Source organism: Emydura macquarii, unplaced genomic scaffold (genome assembly GCF_026122565.2).
Source record: "Emydura macquarii macquarii isolate MOO-44397 ecotype Brisbane River unplaced genomic scaffold, CSIRO-AGI_Emac_v2 contig_2205, whole genome shotgun sequence".
Classification (NCBI taxonomy): Eukaryota; Metazoa; Chordata; order Testudines; family Chelidae; genus Emydura; species Emydura macquarii.
In genome coordinates this window covers 23,073,312-23,093,489 of record NW_027132342.1, presented here as the reverse complement: position 1 = coordinate 23,093,489, position 20,178 = coordinate 23,073,312, and the positions used below count along the sequence as shown (strand labels likewise).

Below are 20,178 nucleotides of genomic sequence, written 5' to 3'. Positions count from 1 at the left end.
ATCTAAATGTTATTGTTTCCAAAAATTGATGTTTCATAGTGTTACAGCAAAAAGTAGAGAAGTTATTTCTCACACCCTCCCCTCTTTAGACTGCCTCTGAGGTCATCATAGATAAAGTAATCTACTCTTCTACTTTTAAAAATCTATATGTATAATGTTCAGTAAAATCAGGATTTTACAAAGCACAAGCTGTGTGTAAAAGGTATTATTCAGGCTATGTTTGCAGAAGCAAATACTTAGCACTCAGCTGCCATAACCAAAATAATTGAAGAAAGAAACATTGAAAAATCTAACATAACAGGAGTCAGGCAAAGGGTGTGTAAGACATTTCCACAGTAAGTCTTATCTCCTCATACTGAAGAGTTTAACTGGTACAGGTACACTTAAGTATATCAGTTAAGGCAATTAAGACTAATAGGACAATATAATTTAATTACTCAACTATTATGGTGAGACACAGCTATAATCTGGAATTATTGAATATTTGTATCACACTTACTACAGCAACCTGCCCATTCTAGTGTAGATCAGAGCCCTGCATTGGGACTGGGAGCCCTGTGGATCCCGCTGCCCTAATAGCAGAAATAGGCAAAAAGGAACTTCGTAGGAGGAATTGGGTGGGCAAAAAAAGCTGTAGTAATTTAGAGGAAAATACTTAAATTTAAGTTTAAAAATGAGGGATATAATAGACATCAAATCTTGTTCTAACAGGTGTTCAAGTCATTTTTTTACATGGTTTAAGCAAGATGTGTTTTCTTTCAGTGGTGAAAATACTCTGAATTCCATTTTATATACAACTGTCCCCTGAATAGCGCAGAGGAATCTCTCTTGCTTGCAGAAGAGGCTTGTTCACATAATAAGTTAATACATGGCAAGCCACAATGTGAACATATAGCACACTAGTTCACCATAGGAGGCTCCACATGGAAAGTCAGTGTGCAGGAAGCTAAAGTTTTATAGTGCACATTGACATATTCCCCAACTAGTGCACTGTATACACAACTCACCATGCAGACAAGTCCTTGAACTAGACTAAGATTATGAACTACAGCCATACAAAATTTTAAAGACCCTGACATTTAGTAACTCAAACTTAGGTCAGAGTAAAAGTGCTTTGAATGCAGAATTTCAGTAAGACTATAAAACCCAGACTATTTTCACAATAGAAATGTCACCAGGACCTAAACTCAGCAGTAATAGAAGCCCACCATGCTTATCTACTGTAGAAAAATGAAGTCTAATACTGGGGTTTTTAATAAAAAATTAAATACAACCCATTAACAAAGCTTGTGAACAGGACAATCATCTTCATAAGCATAGGTCAGCATTCTAAAAATGCTAGTTGATGAGGCTCATTTAAATATTCAGCTACAGTGCAAGCAAAACCATATCCAGTTTCAAAATCACTACAACAGTGCTATAGAATGATGCTTTTGGAATTCTTTAAAAAGCTTCTTTTTCTGCTTTAGAGGAATGGTGGGATTGTCGTCTATCTCTTGAATCAATTCTTGAAGATAGTGACTTGTTTGCTTTTGGTCTTCAAATTCTTCAGGAGTCAAACGCTGACAAAAGGTGAAACCTTTAGGAAAAAAGGTTAGGATTATTTTATCAATATTACACTTTCATATATTTAATAGTAGAATCATAGAAATGTAAGGCAGGAAGGGGCCTCAGATCATATTGTCCAATCCCTGGTGCTGAGGCAGAATTAAGTATACCAACGGGTTTGTCTAACCAGTTCTTAAACTTCTGGTGACAGGGATTCCACAACCTTCCTATATGTTCCAGTGCTTAATTATCCTTATAGTTAGAAAGTATTTCTTAGTATCAAACCTGAATCTTCCTTGCTGCAAACTAAGATGATTACTGCTTGTCCTACCCTTTGTGGACATGGAGAACAATTGATCAGCATCCTTTTTAAAACAACTATTTGTATATTTGAAGACTTATATCCCCCTGCAGCATTCTCTTCTCTAGACTAAAAACATGCCCATTCTTTGAACCATTTATTATATTTTCCTCTTATTTTTGTTGCTCATTTCTTCAAATGTGATGCCCAGAACTAGACACAGTGCTCCATCTGAGGGCTCACCAGTGCCAAGCACAGCTGAACAATTACCTCTGTGTCTTAATACATTCCTGTTAATACATCCCAGAATGATATTTGCCTTTTTTGCAGCAGCACCACACTGTTGATTTATATTCAATTTGTGACCTAGTGCAACACCCATATCCTTTTCTGATTAGGCACTTATTCCCCATTTTGTATTTGTACAAAGCTGAAGAGAGCCACATAGGACAGTTCTTAACTCCTCACTTTGACCTGCTGTAGAGTGCTGCTCTGCAAAGGCTCTGGCCTCATCATTGGACAGAGGAGTTTGACGGGATAAGGCCAGTGCTCATCTATTCCAAGGTAATGGTTATAATCCATGGACTGAAGTAGAAACTGGATCTGCTAGGGGGGTATCAGTGGCTTAAGGCCCACAGAAAAAAAAAGTTCTTTTGTTTTCCCTGCACAAAGTCCATTTAATTACAGCTTAAAAAGAAAGAGGATTTGGCCCTAAAGTAGTGTTAGTGCAATCGAATAGTTTTATTAAGTATTTCTAACAAATGTATAGAACAAGACAGGGCCACTTACAATATTACCCAGTTCCCATAATTTGTTTCTCTTTGGTGCTTTAGTATTTAATATCTACACTACCTGAATTTTCAATAAAAACAATGCAAGTGAAGAACAGTCAAAAGCCACTGTTGAATAACCAGATGATAGAAATAGCAAAGTGATTAAAGGTCAGGGTACGCATTCTGGAAGAGGACATTTTTTAAAGCAAGGCCAGAAGCAAAGGAATTAGCTGGGGGAAAAAAAAAGTTCTGTTCCCAAACATATTGATTAAAATATTTATCCATGCTCTAAGCCTAAGTTATTCTTAGGAATTTAAGGAGCTCTTTGCTTCCTGCTCATCAAGGACAATGTTTTTCCAAGAAAACAGGCAACAACTGGTCTGTACATAAACACATCTATTGGTGCAGCAAAGACCCAAAAACCTTTGAGAGCTAGGCTAATTTGTACATGCCTCATGGTAGTAGCATAATAGGAATAGTCAAATGAAATCTTCAGAAAACCAAATTAAGGAAAGTAATTTTCTCTTTTAATAATGTATACTAAGTAGAAAAGTGAACAAAAATCTACCCAAGTAATAGTTTGTCATTTTCTTCACAAAGTTTAAATTTAGAAGAAAATAGTGTAAAATAAGATTTGGCTAAAGAATCAGTTGCAGGACTGAAGAGAAGTAAGAGAATGTGGCCTTGGTCTCCATTTAATTCTATGCGTTGTTTTAGGTGGGCAGTCGTTCAATGAGTTAATGAATTAAACCACTTAAAGCCCTATTGTCAATATAACAGAGGATGAGGAAATCAGGAAAAGCATTTCACTATAATTTGATATGTAGCACACTAACCTCATTTGCATACAATGTATAACAATATACATAATATCAGACTTTCTACCTGAACTGGCATCGGGATCTTGTCCTTCCAGCAAGCTCTTAAGTTTCTTAGTGATTAGTTCCAACAGAATTAAAGGGGTCTACACAAGAACAGAATTTTCAGATGTTCAGTTTTAAAAAATATTAACTGTAAGAACTTATGTTTATACAGTTCACTATAAAACATACTTACACTATAGGCAAAACCCCTTAAAGATGGAGTTAAAGTCAAGTATGTAAATAGGCATTCCTGGGCATTTAAAAAACCGAAAATAAATAAATCCTTACTACTACTTGAATTAAATCTAGTTAAGTACGTACTTTTAAACCAAGTCATGAAAATAGTGACACAGAAGGACTGGCGCAATTTTGTTCAAATGAAACCGTAAGCTCAGATCCTGCAAGCACTCATATGCTTAACTTCACTATCCCACTACTCTTTATGCTAAGCATGTGCATAAAATGTTTGCAGGATCAGGGCCATAAAATGTAAACTTACAGCAATTTCAGTTTGGTTTCCTAATAAGATGACTTGTTAAGTTGTTGGAATCAGTAATAAGTGAACTTATTTGCACTAATTAAGTTTCTGGTTGTTTTAGGGTGGTAATAAAAATCCAAGTTTTAGGTAACAACTATTTTTTGTTCAGATAGTATTAATCTTGTATTTCCAGACTGTCAAAAGTTCAGACTGATTTTAAAACTGCAAAATTCTTTTAATGAGATGTTCTTAAGTTTGTCTGCTCAATCTTGACTACAACTTAAGTTAAAGAAACTAAAAATTTCTTTATTTTATTTAAAAGGTTTAATTATTGGGTGACAGGAATCCTTAGAGATTGCAAGCAGGATGAGAAGTGCCACTTCAGACCAACCCCTCTTGCTAGCCTCACACTTCCATTATGGCCATCTGTTTTAGGCTTTGTTAGCTTTAAGAAATATGTGGAAACATCTGTTAACTGGCTAATCACCTTCCCTCACCCAGGCCAAGAAGATGAAGTTTCTAAGACAAATCATTCTGGAGGTCTGACAAACCCAATAAATTACAGGAAAATATCTCAGAACTGAAACATTTTATCTCCCAAGCAGTTTATTTAATTTCTCCCAAGGTTTCCATAAACATTCTATCCTGGGCTAAGACCTTGCAAGTGAAATTTCAAGTAAGTTGGTTCTTTTTGGCCAAAGCTTGAGGAGTGTAATTCAAACCTCAGGCTTATCATGAGAAACTAGCTTCTACCTATCTATGTTGATTAGCATCTCTCTCTCTACATAACTTACACTAAAAAAGTTTATTTAAAAAAAAACAAAAAAAAAAACAACCTAATTCAGTTAGACAACATTTCAAGATAGCATGGAATCAACTGTCTAAGGCCCAAATACTTCAATGAATTGCATGGAGGCAGGCCCAGTTGACTTTAATAGGGCTCTGTGTGGGTGCAAAGATCCACCTGTGCACAGCTCTTTGCATTTATGAGATAACTTGGGCCCCAGTTTTGCAGTGAACTAGAAAAGCAAGGGATGCTCCAAAGTAAGAGATTCTACATGTATGGGGGAATAAAAGGAGAGTTGGGAAATTAAGGACTGAACATCACCCACATGCATTTTCCTTAAAGGGCAATAGATTCCTTGCTTGTGCTCCTCTGGCAAACCTTACAAGGTTTGAAAGTTCTAGTAAGCATCCCAAATCTCTGGTATTTATTTGAAATTCCTTACCTGAGAAACTCAGACATCTCACAAAGATAGAGTTACTATTTCTACTACTTGATCATTTCAACTGAACCAGAAATAGTGCAATAGTTGCTTTTCCTATACTATTTTAATGCTTCTATTTTGACCCTAGCTGATAGGAATAAAAAGTGACATTTGAACATTTGTGTGCACCTTAGATAGTGGGTTGCTTTAATAAGGGGATTTTTTCCCCCCAAATATACACTCTCAGAGGATATTTACCACTTGATTTTCACCATTTTCAGGCAGCTGAGATGGAATTTGAACTACCAGACATTTTCCTAATTGTGTGTGTGTTTAATTAGTAGTTTTGCAACTGGAAAAATTATAACAAATACTACAGCTTCAATGTGTGTTGGATAAAATCTGAAAACATTAAATATCTAGAAAAAGCATATCTTTTCACATGCAAGATATATAGCTTTTTCAGTTACATTCAAATATAAGTATTTCTACATATTCATATTCATCAATGACAAATGGGAAAAACATTTGATTTACCTAATGGGTCTATATTAACTGCCAAAAGTAAATAAAATTTTAAAATACTAAGTAAATGCCTGGGGCTGAGAGAAGCTGCCAGTGTGCGAGCAGCCTCTGCAGCATTTCACCTTTGAATGACTCCCTCTAAAGCACTTAAAGTACATTAGCTGGCTTCTACAGGGAGCAGTTTCCAACACTGCTTTGCTGGAGAAAGAAGTGCTACAATGAGCCTGAGAAATTGAGGAAGGGGACAATGGGAGTAGAGAGGCTGACGATTTAAAAAGATTTCCTCTACAGTCCAGAAAAACTGAATTAAACACAATACTAGAGTGGATTAAAACTCTAAAGACCTTTCTCAACGAAAGAAAGGATGTTAAAATAAAAGGATGGGATGTAGTCTAGAGACGACAGTTGTCAAACAGCCGGTCTGGAACACTTTCTGGTCTTAAAAGACTGGGGAGCATTTACAGGTGGCTATGATATACACCAAAAGCACATTCATATAAAGCTGTTTTTTTACGTCATCTAAAATGACAAGGTCAAAGTGTGTCAGAGGAGAAGGAAATACCTTGAAAAGTTCAGTATGATTTTTCATCAGCAACTGGATTAGCTGTTCAGTCTGTGCTTTTGATAATCCTTTATTTTGTAAAATGGCCTTGGTGAAAGTCTTGATGATCACTGATCTATTATCAAACTATAAAACAGAAGATGACCTGGATTAATTTTGCTTGCAATTATTCTAGGTGTTAGCTAAACGATAGTTATAAAACAGGTGACGATGAAAACTACATTGCAAAATAAGTATATTTAAGTTAGTTTTAAAAAGCATCAGATTGAAATGTAACAGGGAAGTTTCTCTGACTGTTAAAAAATAAGTCTTAACATTACTATGGGGGAATATTTTCTACATTACACTACATTTCAATGCAATACTTACTTGTTTTTGTAACTTGTAGCCCTCAGATTCTGATGCAACAGCCATAAACATCAGTAGCCTACGCAATTCTTCTCGGATGTTTGGCACCAGTAATCTTACGTATAGCTGCGATGCCTCCAGGGCTTGTGCTGTTTTTCCATTTTCTGCAATGTCAGTGAAATATTGTATATAGTGCAGTCTACTGGTTTGAACAGAATCAGATGTATTTAAATAAGTCAGTTTCTGGTTTTAGGCTTAAAACCATAGAATCTTTGTCTTAGAGCTAGGCAAGTAATATATATTTTTAAATATCATCCCCTGGATATAATGAGGTCTTAAATGTACCAGATGCAGAACCCCCATTTCACCTATTGCATAGTTTGTTTCCCTACTTTTGTCTGAATCCTTGACTGCACTTCTTGTATATGATGTGATGCAACATGACCAGTGTGCCTCACTGTTGCACCATTCTCATTGTGATGAGCTTTTTAAACCACCAACTGACATCCATTTCATGGTAAAGGGACAAAGCAGGAATCAAACTCTTATATAGCATTCTTCAGCTGAAAAATCTCAAAGCATTTGCAAAGGTAAGTATCTTTATCCCCATTTAACAGAGGGGGAAACTGGCAGAGAGATTAAGTGACTTAACTAAGGTCACAGCAGGGCAGTGGTAGAGCCACCCAGGTCTGATTCCTAGTCCTCTGCTCTAGTCACAGGACCAGATAAATTGCATTTTACTAGACAATTAAAAACCCTAGTATTTTTAAAAGGAGAGTGGCCCATAAACCAATCTTTTTCTTTGAAAGAATGAAAGCAGAAAACAGAAAAGTGATATGTAAGCGAGTTGAGACTTGGAAAAGAAGAGTGTGAACGAGGGCAGAAAGCAAAAAGAAGAGAGTGAGCAAATGTACAGAAAAGAAAGGGATCAGAAGACCACAGTGAAGGAAAATATGGAAAAGCTGAAGAATAGATAACTGATAAAAGACAGTTTCCAGCTACCACAAAGGTTTAATCACAGATGAAGGGAGTTTTTAAAAAAGCTTATTGGGATGATTTAATAGGGTAGGAGTAAAAGTCAAAGGAGAGAGTGTCTCAAAAGCAGTAAGAGCCAAATGCTATTAAAGGCTATGGTTTTAAGGTCTATGATTCACTTTACCCCTGGCACCTGCTTTCACACACTAACCATGATGCCCTGTTCGTTTTAAGGGTAACGGTGGTAGTGGGGTGGTATATTGGTTTGTGTTTTTGTTGTTGTTTTGTTTTTTAAAAAATTTCAATTATTTCAGCCTTCTGTTGACAGTGTAAAAATAACTTTTTAAAATCAAGCTGGCTGTGGGGTTCAGGGAGATACTAATGTCAGCATGTGCATTACACACACAGGAAGAGTAGGCAGTCTTCAGTTGGCTATAACAGTGATTCTGTGAGCATCTAACATTCCTCCCCACTGCCAACACCACCAACTTTGCCATCTGGAATAGCCAACAACTAATTTAGACCATGTCCTGAAGTCCTACTGAAGTAAGATCAATGAAACCTTCACCTGAGTAAGGGTTACAGCACTGAGCCTTTGCTCAAAAGTATTATCCAGCAGAATGAAGATTAATATACTGGCAACCCTAGGCAACTCTACAGCCTGCACCAGTTGTAAAATAAGTATAACTTCCTCCTAATGTATGTCTGAGCTATGCCCTTAGTGTAGGCTGGTGGACAGCATGTGACAGTCAAAGCTAAAGAAGAGTGGAACGTTTAATATATTTAGAAGTTTAATTATGAAGTTAGGACCACCACCACCTGTGCAAAGAGTTAAAACTAAGCTGAGAAATTGTTCACCAGGAAGATTTTAGTTGACTAAAGTTTGGGAAGTAACACAGGACCGGTAAAAATTAGCATGGAATGTTCATAGGACACACAGTTTAGCTTAAGAAGAGATTTTAAATAAATGGGGAATCAATGAGGGAGCTACCACATGGAAAGCATTTTAAACACAGTTCTTTCAGTGATTTGTCACCAGCCTTTCCCCTTTATGTGAAAGGGTAGTAGGGTAGAGTTCCTTTTTAAGTAAACCAATGATTTCAAATTAGCGATTATGAGTTGGGAATTTATTATAGTTTTACCACAGTTTCTTTATAATGCTCCTTTTGTTTTTTTTAAATTAAAAAAAAAAAAGAGTCTCTTTGCTAAGTGTCAACCCTAGGCAAGAACATGCTCAATTTCTTCAGTAGCATCACGGAGCTCATGGGGCACTAAGCTCTGTCAGACATCTCTGAAAACTGAGCATTCAGGTAACATTCAATACATATTGCAAGACCCAAGGGGTACAAACAGGACATACACAGGATAGTGTTTCATTTAAATCCAAGTTGAAGGTAATCCTTGCTGTTATTTTGTTTTGAGAAGATTTAATTGTTTGCCACAAAGGTTGCAGAATCAGGAAGAACTTACTGCCTGAATTAGAATCCTAGAATAAGAGGACTTTTCTGGTCCCTAACCACCTTGTTAGTTTATTTGCTATTAATGGAAGTTTGAGTCTATAAGCTATGGATCCCTCTTTTGGTTGACAAGGAAACAGTGTAGCAGAAAGTGATTCTACTCAAAGATGTCTGTATTAATATTAAGTTAATAAAATAGCTTTAATTTCCTTAATGTGTAAATAAATGTTCTATATTTACCTATAAGTTCAACAATTCCTGAATGAATATCAAGATCATGACTGGTGAAAAGAGGGGGTCTCACTTGATTATAATACTTCGCTATTACATCAAAAAGTATCTTCTTGTGCATGTTCAAGTCACTTGGTTTGTTACTGATTTGAAGTAACTGCTGACCAATCATCACTATTAGCTCGTCTGGGAAATACTCCAAGCATTCAATTGCTGCACAAAGCCATTTGTCAAGCCTGAAGAGGGAAGTTTGTTTTAGTACTTACATTTAATGTTAGGAAACACTTTATTTAATCTAAAAATCAGAAAGAATTAACCACACAAGAACAACATTACCTGCATGCTTGAACCACAGTATTATACAACTCACTTAATAAACAATTAAAGAATGTAGTGAGATGTTACAGCTACAAGTCCACTGAACTACTGTTGGAACTAGCAACTTTAGCTCTCTCTTCCCTAAACTACAACCAGTATGGTTGGGATTATCCTCCCTCACACAAAAAGCTGCAGACACTTCAGAAATGCCAGTCATGTGACAGTGCAGTCCTGCCTTGTCAGTTTCAGCCATCACAAAATTTAAAAAAAAAAAAAAAGTTAACCAGCTATACAACCATATCCAGGGGCTGAAACTTTAAAGGAGCAAAGAAACTAAAAAGTCAATTTAAAAACAAAAACCAAACATTTAAAACCCTGACAAATAAAAAGAAGCCAACAACTAACTAGGAAGGAACAAGAAAGAAGCACTAAAGATTGCCACTGCAGGCAAAGACACTACACACAGATGGTCCCAACACCCTCAACTGCCTAAGTGAGAGAGAGAAGGTGAATGAAGTAATATCTTTTATTGGACCAACTTCTGTTGGTGAGAGAGACCAGCTTTTGAGTTTACATAGAGATCTTCTTCAGCCCAGATTTCTGGAAGTTGGTCCAACAGGTGATATTACCTCACCTTGTCTCTCTAATATCCTGGGACCAACACAGGATATTAAGTAAGCAAGTTTCTTACTGCATACAGTAAGAATGGCAGCAAATCTCTTTTTGTAATGTTAGGTCCCACAAGGGGACACTTATGGCTCCAATAGGAAATATTTTTGTAGGTGGTTCCTGGAAAAGTGTGGGTACCCACATCCCATAAGGCAGCATAAGCAAAAGGAATACCAGTAATTGTTTTTCCAAAGTATCAATAACCTCACTGTAGGTTGCCAGAAAGTACAACCCAGAAAGAGCTACAGAATTGAAAGGGGGCAGATGAAATCCTGATTTCATTCTATTCTCTAATATCCTGAGACACTACTTCATAGTAGTATGAATCTGGAAAATATCCCTGAACCCACTAACCAAGAGTACCTATACTGGAACCGTGATCAACTGTTTGACTATACTATGGAGTTATCAAACGTTGTTGAAAGAGAAAAACAGCTCAGCTTAATTTGATTTTAAAACTGGATCTATGCTACAGCTTTAACTGGTTTTAGGTGGCTGAAGGCAAGTTTTTACAAAACTGGCTTTAAGACCAGCAGTATTTCTTAGAATCAATTCAGGTCACCTTCAACCACCTAAAACTGTAATTTGAACAGCAAAACCGGTTAGAAACTAGCAGCTACTAGAACGTCACTTGTTACCTAACTCTCAATGTATTTTGCTTTGGTTCTCAAACATTTTTCATGTGAACAAAGACTATTGTAACGCAGATGTCTTTTTTGGGGTACATAGACTGACCAAAATTTATCAAAAAGGAACCAAAATTGGATTAATTCTCTAGAAGTGAAACCAAGATATCCTTAGCCATGTTTTGAAAAGTTAAGTGCTAGCACAATGGCAGACTAATTACTCTTTTGATTTGACTTCAGGCGCCTGTATATACCATTCCATGCTACAAAATGAAACTTTTATTCAACTATATTACCATGTGGTAAGACATGACATCAACCCAGATATGATCAAACAGGCATAGTTTAGAAATACTGGAATGTTTGGAAAGGCAAGAAGACTGGCACTAAATTGCCACATCTTTTTTTCTGTGGTACGACCCTTGTGTCACAGCACGGGAGAGCCCCTGCTATCTGTGACAATGGCTGCTCCACTTGCCTTACATGCTCATTTCACCTCCACTGTTAAAACCACCAAGAAAAGGATTGTATAAACCCCTTTTGGGATGTCTCAGTTAACAAATCCCTAAAATAAGACTAAAATTCACTTAATCCACTCCCCATATCCGTTTAAGCATCTAGCTGTGAAACATCCAGTCTAGAAAAGGGGGTGGCAGTGTTCACCCATCCTCATGTTAGAACATAATTTTTGCTTATTTAAACACCTCTAGGCTTCTTAGTGCTCTCAGAACTGCAGTCTCAGGGCTGGTTCACACTTATCGTGCGATTCGGCGGCAGTCGACGGGAGTTACGCAAACTACACAGAGTAGTTTGCGTAACTGATGTTGACTGCTCTGCTTCCCTTCTGCACGCTGTTCTCACTGCGCTGAGCCGACGGAAACAGTGTTCCCGTCAGCTCAGCGCTACGCTACTTGAGGAGTGGACTTACTCAGTCGACTTCCTGATCAATTGAGCAGGTCTCACTGACCACTCAATTGATCAAGAAAGATTGATCTGGCGGTGGCGATTTTGCCGCCGTCAGTCTGAACACAGCCTCAGTGAATTCCCTTGCTACTTCTCAAAGGTAGTTAGACTAATACATATTCATCCTATTACAATCTAAAGTTATTGCCTCCACCCACAAAGTCTACCCTGCCCTCTTAGAGCAGAAGTCTTGAAAGCCAAGGTGAAATTAATATGTGGTCAAACAGTGAAATGCTAAATTATTCAAGTTTTTATAACTAACTCAGGCAAATTTAGGCTGCATGTGACTTCTCTGTCAAGGAAAGTATTTGAGATAATCAGATCTTCCTCTTTGCCAAGATGATGATTTTTCCTCTTGGTTGGAGACTCCAAAATATTTTCCAGGACTGGAAGATCAATTAATTGCAGTAGCCGTAACAGAGTCTGCTGTTTCCACACATCTTCTATAACTGGGAGTACAAACAGGAAGGGGGGGGAGAAATAAACCAGAAGTCAAGGCTATTGGGAACAAGAATAGGTAAATAACATGTATATAAATATAAAAAGGAAGCATTTTTTCTTGATTTGAAATAAAATCAGCCCATCTTACAGTATATTCAATAGAATGTAAATTGTTGTTTTGGGGAGAGCGTGTTAAGAAAACTGGGCAAAAAGCTTACTATCTGCTCTAACAACATTTAATATATACGGTAAAAAAATTACATGAGATACTCTATAAAGGTCTTTCCTTTAATTTTTTTAAGAGCACTGTAAGCTTGCAAATCATATTTCCATCTGAAAATTTGGTATGTGCTATTTTACATGAACCTCTAAGATGCTAGAGGGAATATTCTTTTTAGTTTTTTAATTTATTTGCTGTGTGCATTTAGCACTACTTTGAACAGTCAGTTTCACTGTTTTGTTGATAGTTCCAAAGTAGTTTTGTATGCTTCTGAGAAGAGCTTACATGAATGCTGTTCCCCAGGCTCTGCAAGAACTGCTGTTGTGTGGCTTTGAGAATGGGACTGGGCTCTTTCCTGGAGGCTTGCACAAAGAAGCCTGGGATATGTGCATAAAGGCAACCTTTGGTAGGGCGGAAAGTCTCTCCCCTTCAATCCCAAGATTTTTGGATGGTGCTGGGAGCCAGGCAGGGAGGCCAGGAAAGCCTCTTTCACAGCCAGACTAGACAAGATTCAGGAGTACATGATCCCTCAGCAGGGCCAAGGAGAAGGAAGTAACAGCCCCCATCTTATTCTTTTTTCCCCAAGATTGCAGACAGCAGGAACAGGAGCCAGAAGAAATTCCCCAACAAAATCCTCTCTATGGATTTAAGATGGGAAATAGTGAGGATTAGCCACCTGCACAGGAATAGGACCAGGTAAACAGCAGCATCCCCTGCCCCTAACCCTCTCCTCAGGGGCAGGAACAACCTGAGGACAAGAGGGGAATAGCATTTCAGGCAGGAGATAGCAATCACTGAGGCTGGGAGGAGTTGCTGGAATCCCCTGGTGTGACTCCCTGTCTCTGTAGGATCTAGCAGTGAGCCACAGAGAAGCAGCAGGGATCTTCAGCTTCCTCCATGTTAGGAACACTCTGGAACTGTTGCTTGAGGCTAACTTTAAGGACATTAAAAGGGAAGTGGCCTGGCAGGCAGCAATTGCAGGAAGAGGTGAGGAGGGCTCCTGAGCATATTTGTTTTGTGTCTCTTAAGTTTGTCCATTAGCCACCATGGAAGATCCTTCAGAAACAGCAGGGGGATCAGAACAGTATAAATATAACAATTTTTCCCCAGTGTCTGGTCTTGTTATTGAAGGGGTGTTGATTTTTAAATTAGTCAATTAAAAAAAGTTCTAGTTGGCAGTGTTCTTTTATGTTTAAGGCTACAAGCTCAGAGATCAAATAAACAAAACTTGGCAAAAGACTTAGAGTAAGCACATTCACCATGCAAAGAGACATAGGTTGTTCAAACAAACAAGAGTAAACACATTTGACCTCAATAGAAAACATTTCCAGATAGCTTTAGTGTGTTATGCAAGATGATCTAGTTGGTAGGGATAACTTCTCTTCAAATAAAAAGGGAAGCGGTTTGTAGACTCCAGCATTGTGGTTATGTCTGCTTCAGATGAACATAGATATGTATCTGCTTTTTTAAATGAACAGTTGAGTTCCCCCTACCTGCTACACATGTCCAATAGGTGTTACTGTACTTTGTTATTTTCTAATATAGCAAGAACTTTGATGGGCCTTTGTCATATGGATTTTAAATGCTTCTATTTTCAAGCAAAGAAAAGCTATGTTTAAAACACTTAATAAATTACAAACTAGGGCCCAATCCTTATGAAAACAATCTAGTCACATGAACACCTACATTGATTTCAACAGGACTACCTGTATGAGTAAGGGTTCAAAGATTGAGCCCTGAATTCTGTGCAAGTTATTTTTAAAAATCTTGGTTTCAGTCACTTCCTGCAACATTCTGGGCACTACTTTAAAGATTTGGATCAACTACAAAAGTAGCAAGATGCATTATTATTTGAATTTTGTGTAAGTACATGCTATTTCAGCAAGATATGCCAGTATTCTTTGTAAGAGGCTAGAAAAAGGTATATTTCTAATTTTCAAAACATCTATTATTCATTGCTTGTTTGAATCAACTAAATGAATAATAATGTACTGTTCAAAAATATTTTAAACTATTCAATAGCACAACAAATTTTAAAATAAAATGCAATAATCACCTTTTTTTGAAAGCAGATAGACCGGTTCATTAACTATGATCTTTGGAAGTAAAGATGGATGCACATTTATAGTTTGTAGAAGTTCCTCTATCCTTTTATCAGTAGCTTCTAGTGCTACAGGATTTGAAATTGTTTCACATTTTGCTCTGTTATGAAAAAAAGCATTTGATAAATGGCAATTATTATTTTTTGTATTATCGTTGCACCTAGGTGCTCGTTGTGCTAGGCATAGTACAAACACAGAATAAAGATTTTAAGCTTTTTTGGGGCAGGGATTATCTAAGTATAAGACAAGGAACAACAGATGGATTCTGACATATGGAAGGGTAAACGGAAAAGCAGACTGTGCTATGTCTGGATTAGAGCAGGCAGGAAAAAATAAGAATTCCATTTGTTTCTGTTTCTGTACTGATGCAGATGAAAATGAAGACCTTTCCAAGTTTTTTTATGAAACAATGAAAGCAAGGCACCCACATCACAGTCCTTGAATAGCCAACAGCCCAATAGTTAGGGCACCCACCTGAAATGTGGGAGACTAAGGTTCAAATCCCTGCTCCAAATCAAGCTGAACACCCATCTTAAAACTCCTCTATTGGTTTTGACAAAACTTTTGTCTGGAAGGCTTCTTACAGCCAGGATAGAATTCCTGGTAAAAAAAGTCAGCCAGAAATCCAACCCAGCATAGCCAATAGTCTAGTGGTTAGGGTACTCTCCTGAGATGTGGGAGACCCAGGGTCAAGTCCCTGCCTGACTCAGGCAGAACAGGGACCTGAACCTTTTTTGAACTATTATGTCTCTTGCTCTCAAGATCCATCTCTGTGAAAATTTGTCAAAACTAATATATTTCTTCAAAGAGTTTGTGTTTTGACTAATCAGCATTTTTGAATGGAAAACACTTGATAAAGAAATTCCCAACCAGCTCTACTTGGAGTCCTGTTCGTGGGTTCCATTTTTCTTAGCCTTTGGATAGTTAAGATGAGTCCCTTTCCATGCTATTTTGTGGCTGATGGAAGGGAGGAAGGATTCCAACTGCTTGTGCTGGACTCGATGCATCAAATTTGAACTTCTTAAAAAAAAAAAAAAAAAAACTTTCCCAAAGGATTATTTCATAAAAAGGGAGTCTGGGGGCTGCTGGAGAATCCTAGTGAGTTTTACTACCTGTATAGTGCTTTTATAAATATCAATAATCACTTGTGAATAACTAACATTTCAAGTAGGGAAACTGAGGAAAAGAGGCTGTAATTTGATGAAAGTCAAAGGAGGTCAGTGTTAGTGCCTGGATCAGAACGCAAGAGTCCAGGTTCCATGCTTAGACCACTATGCTAACTCACTTCTGTGTTATTGAACTGCCCCACCATCACCTTGTGGCCAGAAGACATATTGGCTGCTCAGGAGAAAAGACTGAAGTAGGCAGCCAAGTGAGAGGGCGCTTGAAGTGACTATCACCAGTGAAATCCTGCATGGTATCATGATGAATTACCATATTTCCCCATGTATAAGACGTTCCCATGTATAAGACGCACCTTAATTTTGGGGCCCGAAATTTGAAAAAAGTGTATTACATCAGCGGTTCTCAACCTTCTTTCCCCCGAGTACCACTCGGGCCAGGTACAGTCGGGTCAAGTACCACTTGACCCGACTGTACCCGACCCGAGTACCACTCGGGGAAAAAAAGGGAGGGGACTTGCGGCGGGGTTTCGCGGCGGCGGCGGGAGAGATTTCCGGCACGGCTTCCCAGCGGCAGGGAGAGACGGGCGGCGGGGTTTCGCGGCGGAAACAATACCCGCCGCCGAAACCCTTCCGCCCGTTCCCCTTCTTCACCAGCAAAGCTTCGCAGGGGTGGAGGGAAGGCCCATTCGGCGGCGGCGCACGTACCACCCGGCCCTGGGGTAAGTACCACTGCATAAGACGCACCCAGTTTTTAGACCCCAAATTTTTCGAAAAAAGGTGCGTCTTATACATGGGGAAATACGGTAAGTGTGGGGTTTCCCCAACATGTCAAAGGATTGTAGCAGCATGCTTCACAGGTCTCAAAGGCCTATCTTAGGGTGATTACAGAAGGGATTGTTCATATCTTATTAGGATACAAAAAAGAATGAAAGAATGTTCTGCACTAGCAATTGGCATATTCACATGCAGGGATCTCTTTGGAAGACAAATAACTAGAAACATAATTAGAAATAAAAACTGGAATTAGTATTTACATTTTGAGGTCCCTAAAAATCACAGTCCCTCAGGCTGGATCTAAACAAGTGGATCTTGCAAGTCCTAATGTAAATATTTTAGTCACCTACTATATTCACAAAGTAACAATAATGTTTTCTATTCGTCCATAATTAATACATTGCCTTTGAACAGGGTCTCAGACTTTTTCACAGCCTGGATCAAATCTAGACAGAATGTCTCATGGAACTCCTCTTCCCATTCATGACTGGGAAAGAGCATTTCTGTTTTATTTGTTGGGCCCCATTTTAAAGACTCTTTAAATACACATTTGCATTACTAACCGTGAAAGTTGTTTTGCCTTTAGTTCAAGTACTTCCTCACGGGATAAATTCTCAGTATATCCATTCCGTTTCAGTAAAAGAGGAGAAAGACGGCTGTCCAGAAATCTATAAAGACTACTACTTGTGTCTTCAAACTCTAGCTCTCTCTCATTCTTGAATAGCTTTGGTCCAACTGGTTCAAAAACCTTGTGATCCATCAGAGCCTGGCACAGACGTACTCCTTTCAGACGAGAAAGATCATTACTACTTAGGTACATACTGTGCATAAGATAGCTCAGCACCACATCAACAGCATTAGAGCCAGTAAAGCAGTTTCTGTACGTCCTTAGATGTTGTCGCCTTCTTTTTATTTCTACCTGGCTTTGAAGAGCATGAATAATACCATGCCATAACTGAGTCGCTTGAAAAGGATCATTGTTTCCTGCAAAAATAATTAAGCATTCATGTTACTCAAAACATTATTTATATTCACATACTGTAAACATTCACTTTGACATATAAGTATATTATTTTTAATTTTCCTTTTGAAAGTGAGTTGGCTGAGTTCTCCAGAAATGAAATTTATTTAACTTTTCAAATTGCAGCAAGAGATAAGTGGTAGCAAAATAGCAAACTAATTCCTCCAGTTATTTGACACTAGATCACACACAGGCAAAGCCAACAAAAGACAACAAGAAAGTGCTAAATAAAAAAACATTTTTATTTTACCCAAACAATTTCAATGTATCTGTTGGAATTATTATTATAGATAGGAGTAAGACAGAGTACCATCAGACACTAGCTTAACCATAAACTCCTTTATTAAATCCAAAAGCCCAACAGTATTTATACAACTGCTCTAAACATGACTAAAAACCTAAACGATAAGCGTTTGCTGCATTCGAACAGTAACAAACATCGATAAGTATCTGATCAAGATACTCAAGAAAGCTAAAGCAGAGGCGCTTAGGTTCATGTTTGTTGGGGCGCCAGCTGGTTATGCATGTATTAGCAAAGAACCCTTTCAAGACCTTCCCGCAACTGCTAACCGACCCACTTTACGAGAAATATATTTTTTTTCTTTTTAAACCACTTTAACCCTTTACATCCCACCGTATCAAAATACCACTCGAGATGCGGACATCGCAAGAGCAGGCGGCTGCACCCAGAGTTACGAAGAGGGATCAGAAAGGGGCACCTTATTTCCCCCAGGAGGGCAGTTCCCAAGACGCTGCCTTCTTCTCTTCGCCCCCCTATTGCTGAGAGTCTCTGCTTGTCGCAGTGAGACCAAAAGGACTGACCGAGACCAGGACTCACCGAACCCCCTTCCCCCTTTCCCCAGCAGGGCTCAGCTGAGCTGTGCGCGCCCACACGGGCGAGCTCCCGGCATGGCGGGCAGGCTCGGCTCCCCGAGCTCGGCCCCGCCGCACCGCAAGTTCTCGTGCCCGTTGCTGCTCTCGCCCGATGGCCAGACGCGAGCCGGGGCGCGGACCAGACGGACCAGCCCCTTCTTAGGGGGAGCGGAGCCCTACGCTGGCAGCCCCGGCACCGGGGCGGAAGGAGGAAAGAATGGCAGAAGCAGAACCGAGCCGAGCCCTCCCCTCAGCAGGAGGCCAATCACCCCAGGCCGGGGGGAGGGGGCGGGGAAGAGGAGTGCCCTCGCTCTCACCCCCACCCCGCCACCGCCGCGCGCCCAGCTCGCTCTGGCTGTGGATTCTCCTGAACCGAGGAGTCAAATGCGCCGCCATCACCGGAGCCACCTCCCCGCCCCGCCCCCACCACTTCCGGCCCCGCCCTCACCACCGTGGCGGAAGTGAGGGGGGCGCTGGGCGCAGGCGGCCCCGGTGCTGCTGTTGGTTCGGTCGCCATGGAGTAGCCGGAGGGGGGACAGGGCGACGCGGACGGACGGCGGGACGCGGCCCCCACAGCTTCCCTTGGGCGCAGGTGAGAGAGGGACGGGCCGGGCCGGGCCGGGCCGGGCCAGCGGCCGGAGAGGGCAGCGGCTGTTTCTGGCCTAGCGGCACTGGGGAGCCGCTCCCGGGCAGGGCCGGTAGCCGGAGCCGTGTTTTGTGCAGGGCCATAGGCCGGGCGGCCAGTCACTGACCATAAGCCCGAGGGCGGGGTGCTGAGCTATTCTCCGCTCTGCTTCTCGCCCGCGGGGGTGCGGGCGAGGCGGTGATCAAAGCTCTGTCAGGAGCTCCCGGCGGGCGTTGGGGGTGGGGCTCGGGGCTCCCTATTCCTGCAGACAGCAGCGATACGTGGCTTTGTTGGTAGGGACCCGCCCGGGAGGAGCACGTGACCCGTTAAAGAGGGCTAATTTATTCCCTGTCCACACCTGAAGTGCTTTTGTGCTCGCGTGACACTTCAGGTTGTTCCCCCTCCCTCCCAACTAACTAACCCAGCCCCCGCTGGGAGCCTATTATAAATACCTTGGTGTCTGTTGTTGACTGTCTGTCCACTTGGTAGCTTGCAGGGTTTGGGGTTTTCAGCCTTGCCCTCTAGTACAGAAATCATGATGAAATAAGGACGTGATTTGCCCTATTATCAGTGGTACCGTACACGATCCATAACATTTATGCTTTTCAAAATGGTGCTTTGAATTGTTTGCACAAGTAATGTGGAAGGCTTGATAGTAACGAGAATACTGGGAACGACTAGGCATCAAAAATACTTGACTGAGGCCCAGTTGCTCCTGTGCTCCTCCACTGGTGTGGGGAGTAATCTGCTTTTTGTAGGTGCACCGCTGTGTGGGTCCAGTCACTCTATGGAATGCCACTTATGGGGGTGGAGTTAGTCTGTCAGCTCCCTGTCCCCTTGCTCACAAGTGGAACATTAGCTTTGCCTTGGGTTCACAATCCAAGTAGAGCACTGATGCAGCCAGCTATGGGGGATGGGTGGGATTGGTTTCACACAAACACTCCAGTACATGACCACATTAGAAAAGAGAATAAACTAGTTCAAAGTGATTACTCAGATGAAAACTGAGGAGGATCTGGGGGCTTATTTGTTTTGGCTTTATTTTCAGTATTAATGTTCTTCCATCTTGTGTCTCTTGTTCACATGTTGCCTGGTAAATCACTTGGCAAAATTGTAAAGCTTCAGTTTTGCAAACTGATCTGTGTACATGATC

The 20,178-nt window shown here is 40.1% G+C and overlaps 2 protein-coding genes across 3 annotated transcripts in view; one reads left to right on the top strand and one right to left on the bottom strand.

The window, feature by feature from the left end:
* Positions 1–857: 857 nt before the first annotated feature.
* DEPDC4 (DEP domain containing 4) lies at positions 858–18,923 on the bottom strand. Of its 2 annotated transcripts, none has more exons than XM_067559732.1 (9): positions 18,718–18,923; positions 17,070–17,490; positions 14,563–14,708; positions 12,108–12,294; positions 9,279–9,505; positions 6,628–6,770; positions 6,259–6,384; positions 3,508–3,586; positions 858–1,579 (listed from the first exon to the last, which is right to left on the bottom strand). In XM_067559732.1, exons 1-9 carry the CDS (start codon positions 18,794–18,796, stop codon positions 1,407–1,409), a joined length of 1,581 nt encoding a protein of 526 aa, XP_067415833.1. In that variant the 5' UTR covers positions 18,797–18,923; the 3' UTR covers positions 858–1,406. The 2 variants fall into 2 exon arrangements, with proteins under 2 accessions (XP_067415833.1, XP_067415832.1); XM_067559731.1 differs by lacking the exon at positions 18,718–18,923 and adding an exon at positions 18,366–18,557.
* SCYL2 (SCY1 like pseudokinase 2) overlaps positions 18,881–20,178 on the top strand; it is a 55,551-nt gene continuing 54,253 nt past the window's right edge. The window contains exon 1 of the mRNA XM_067559729.1: positions 18,881–18,992. The gene's annotated coding sequence lies outside the window, so the exon portion shown is untranslated. The remainder of the gene's footprint in view (positions 18,993–20,178) is intronic.

Bases quoted from the DNA above. Each gene is read 5' to 3' on its own strand.
- DEPDC4 (XM_067559732.1), bottom strand. From the start codon at position 18,796: ATGGCGGCGCATTTGACTCCTCGGTTCAGGAGAATCCACAGCCAGAGC. The intron at 9,506-12,107 runs GTTAGTTATAAA...TTCCCTCTTCAG, and splicing joins TGCAGCCTAAATTTGCCTGA to GCTTGACAAATGGCTTTGTG. The intron at 6,385-6,627 runs GTAAGTATTGCA...TCTGTTTTATAG, and splicing joins GCTACAAGTTACAAAAACAA to TTTGATAATAGATCAGTGAT.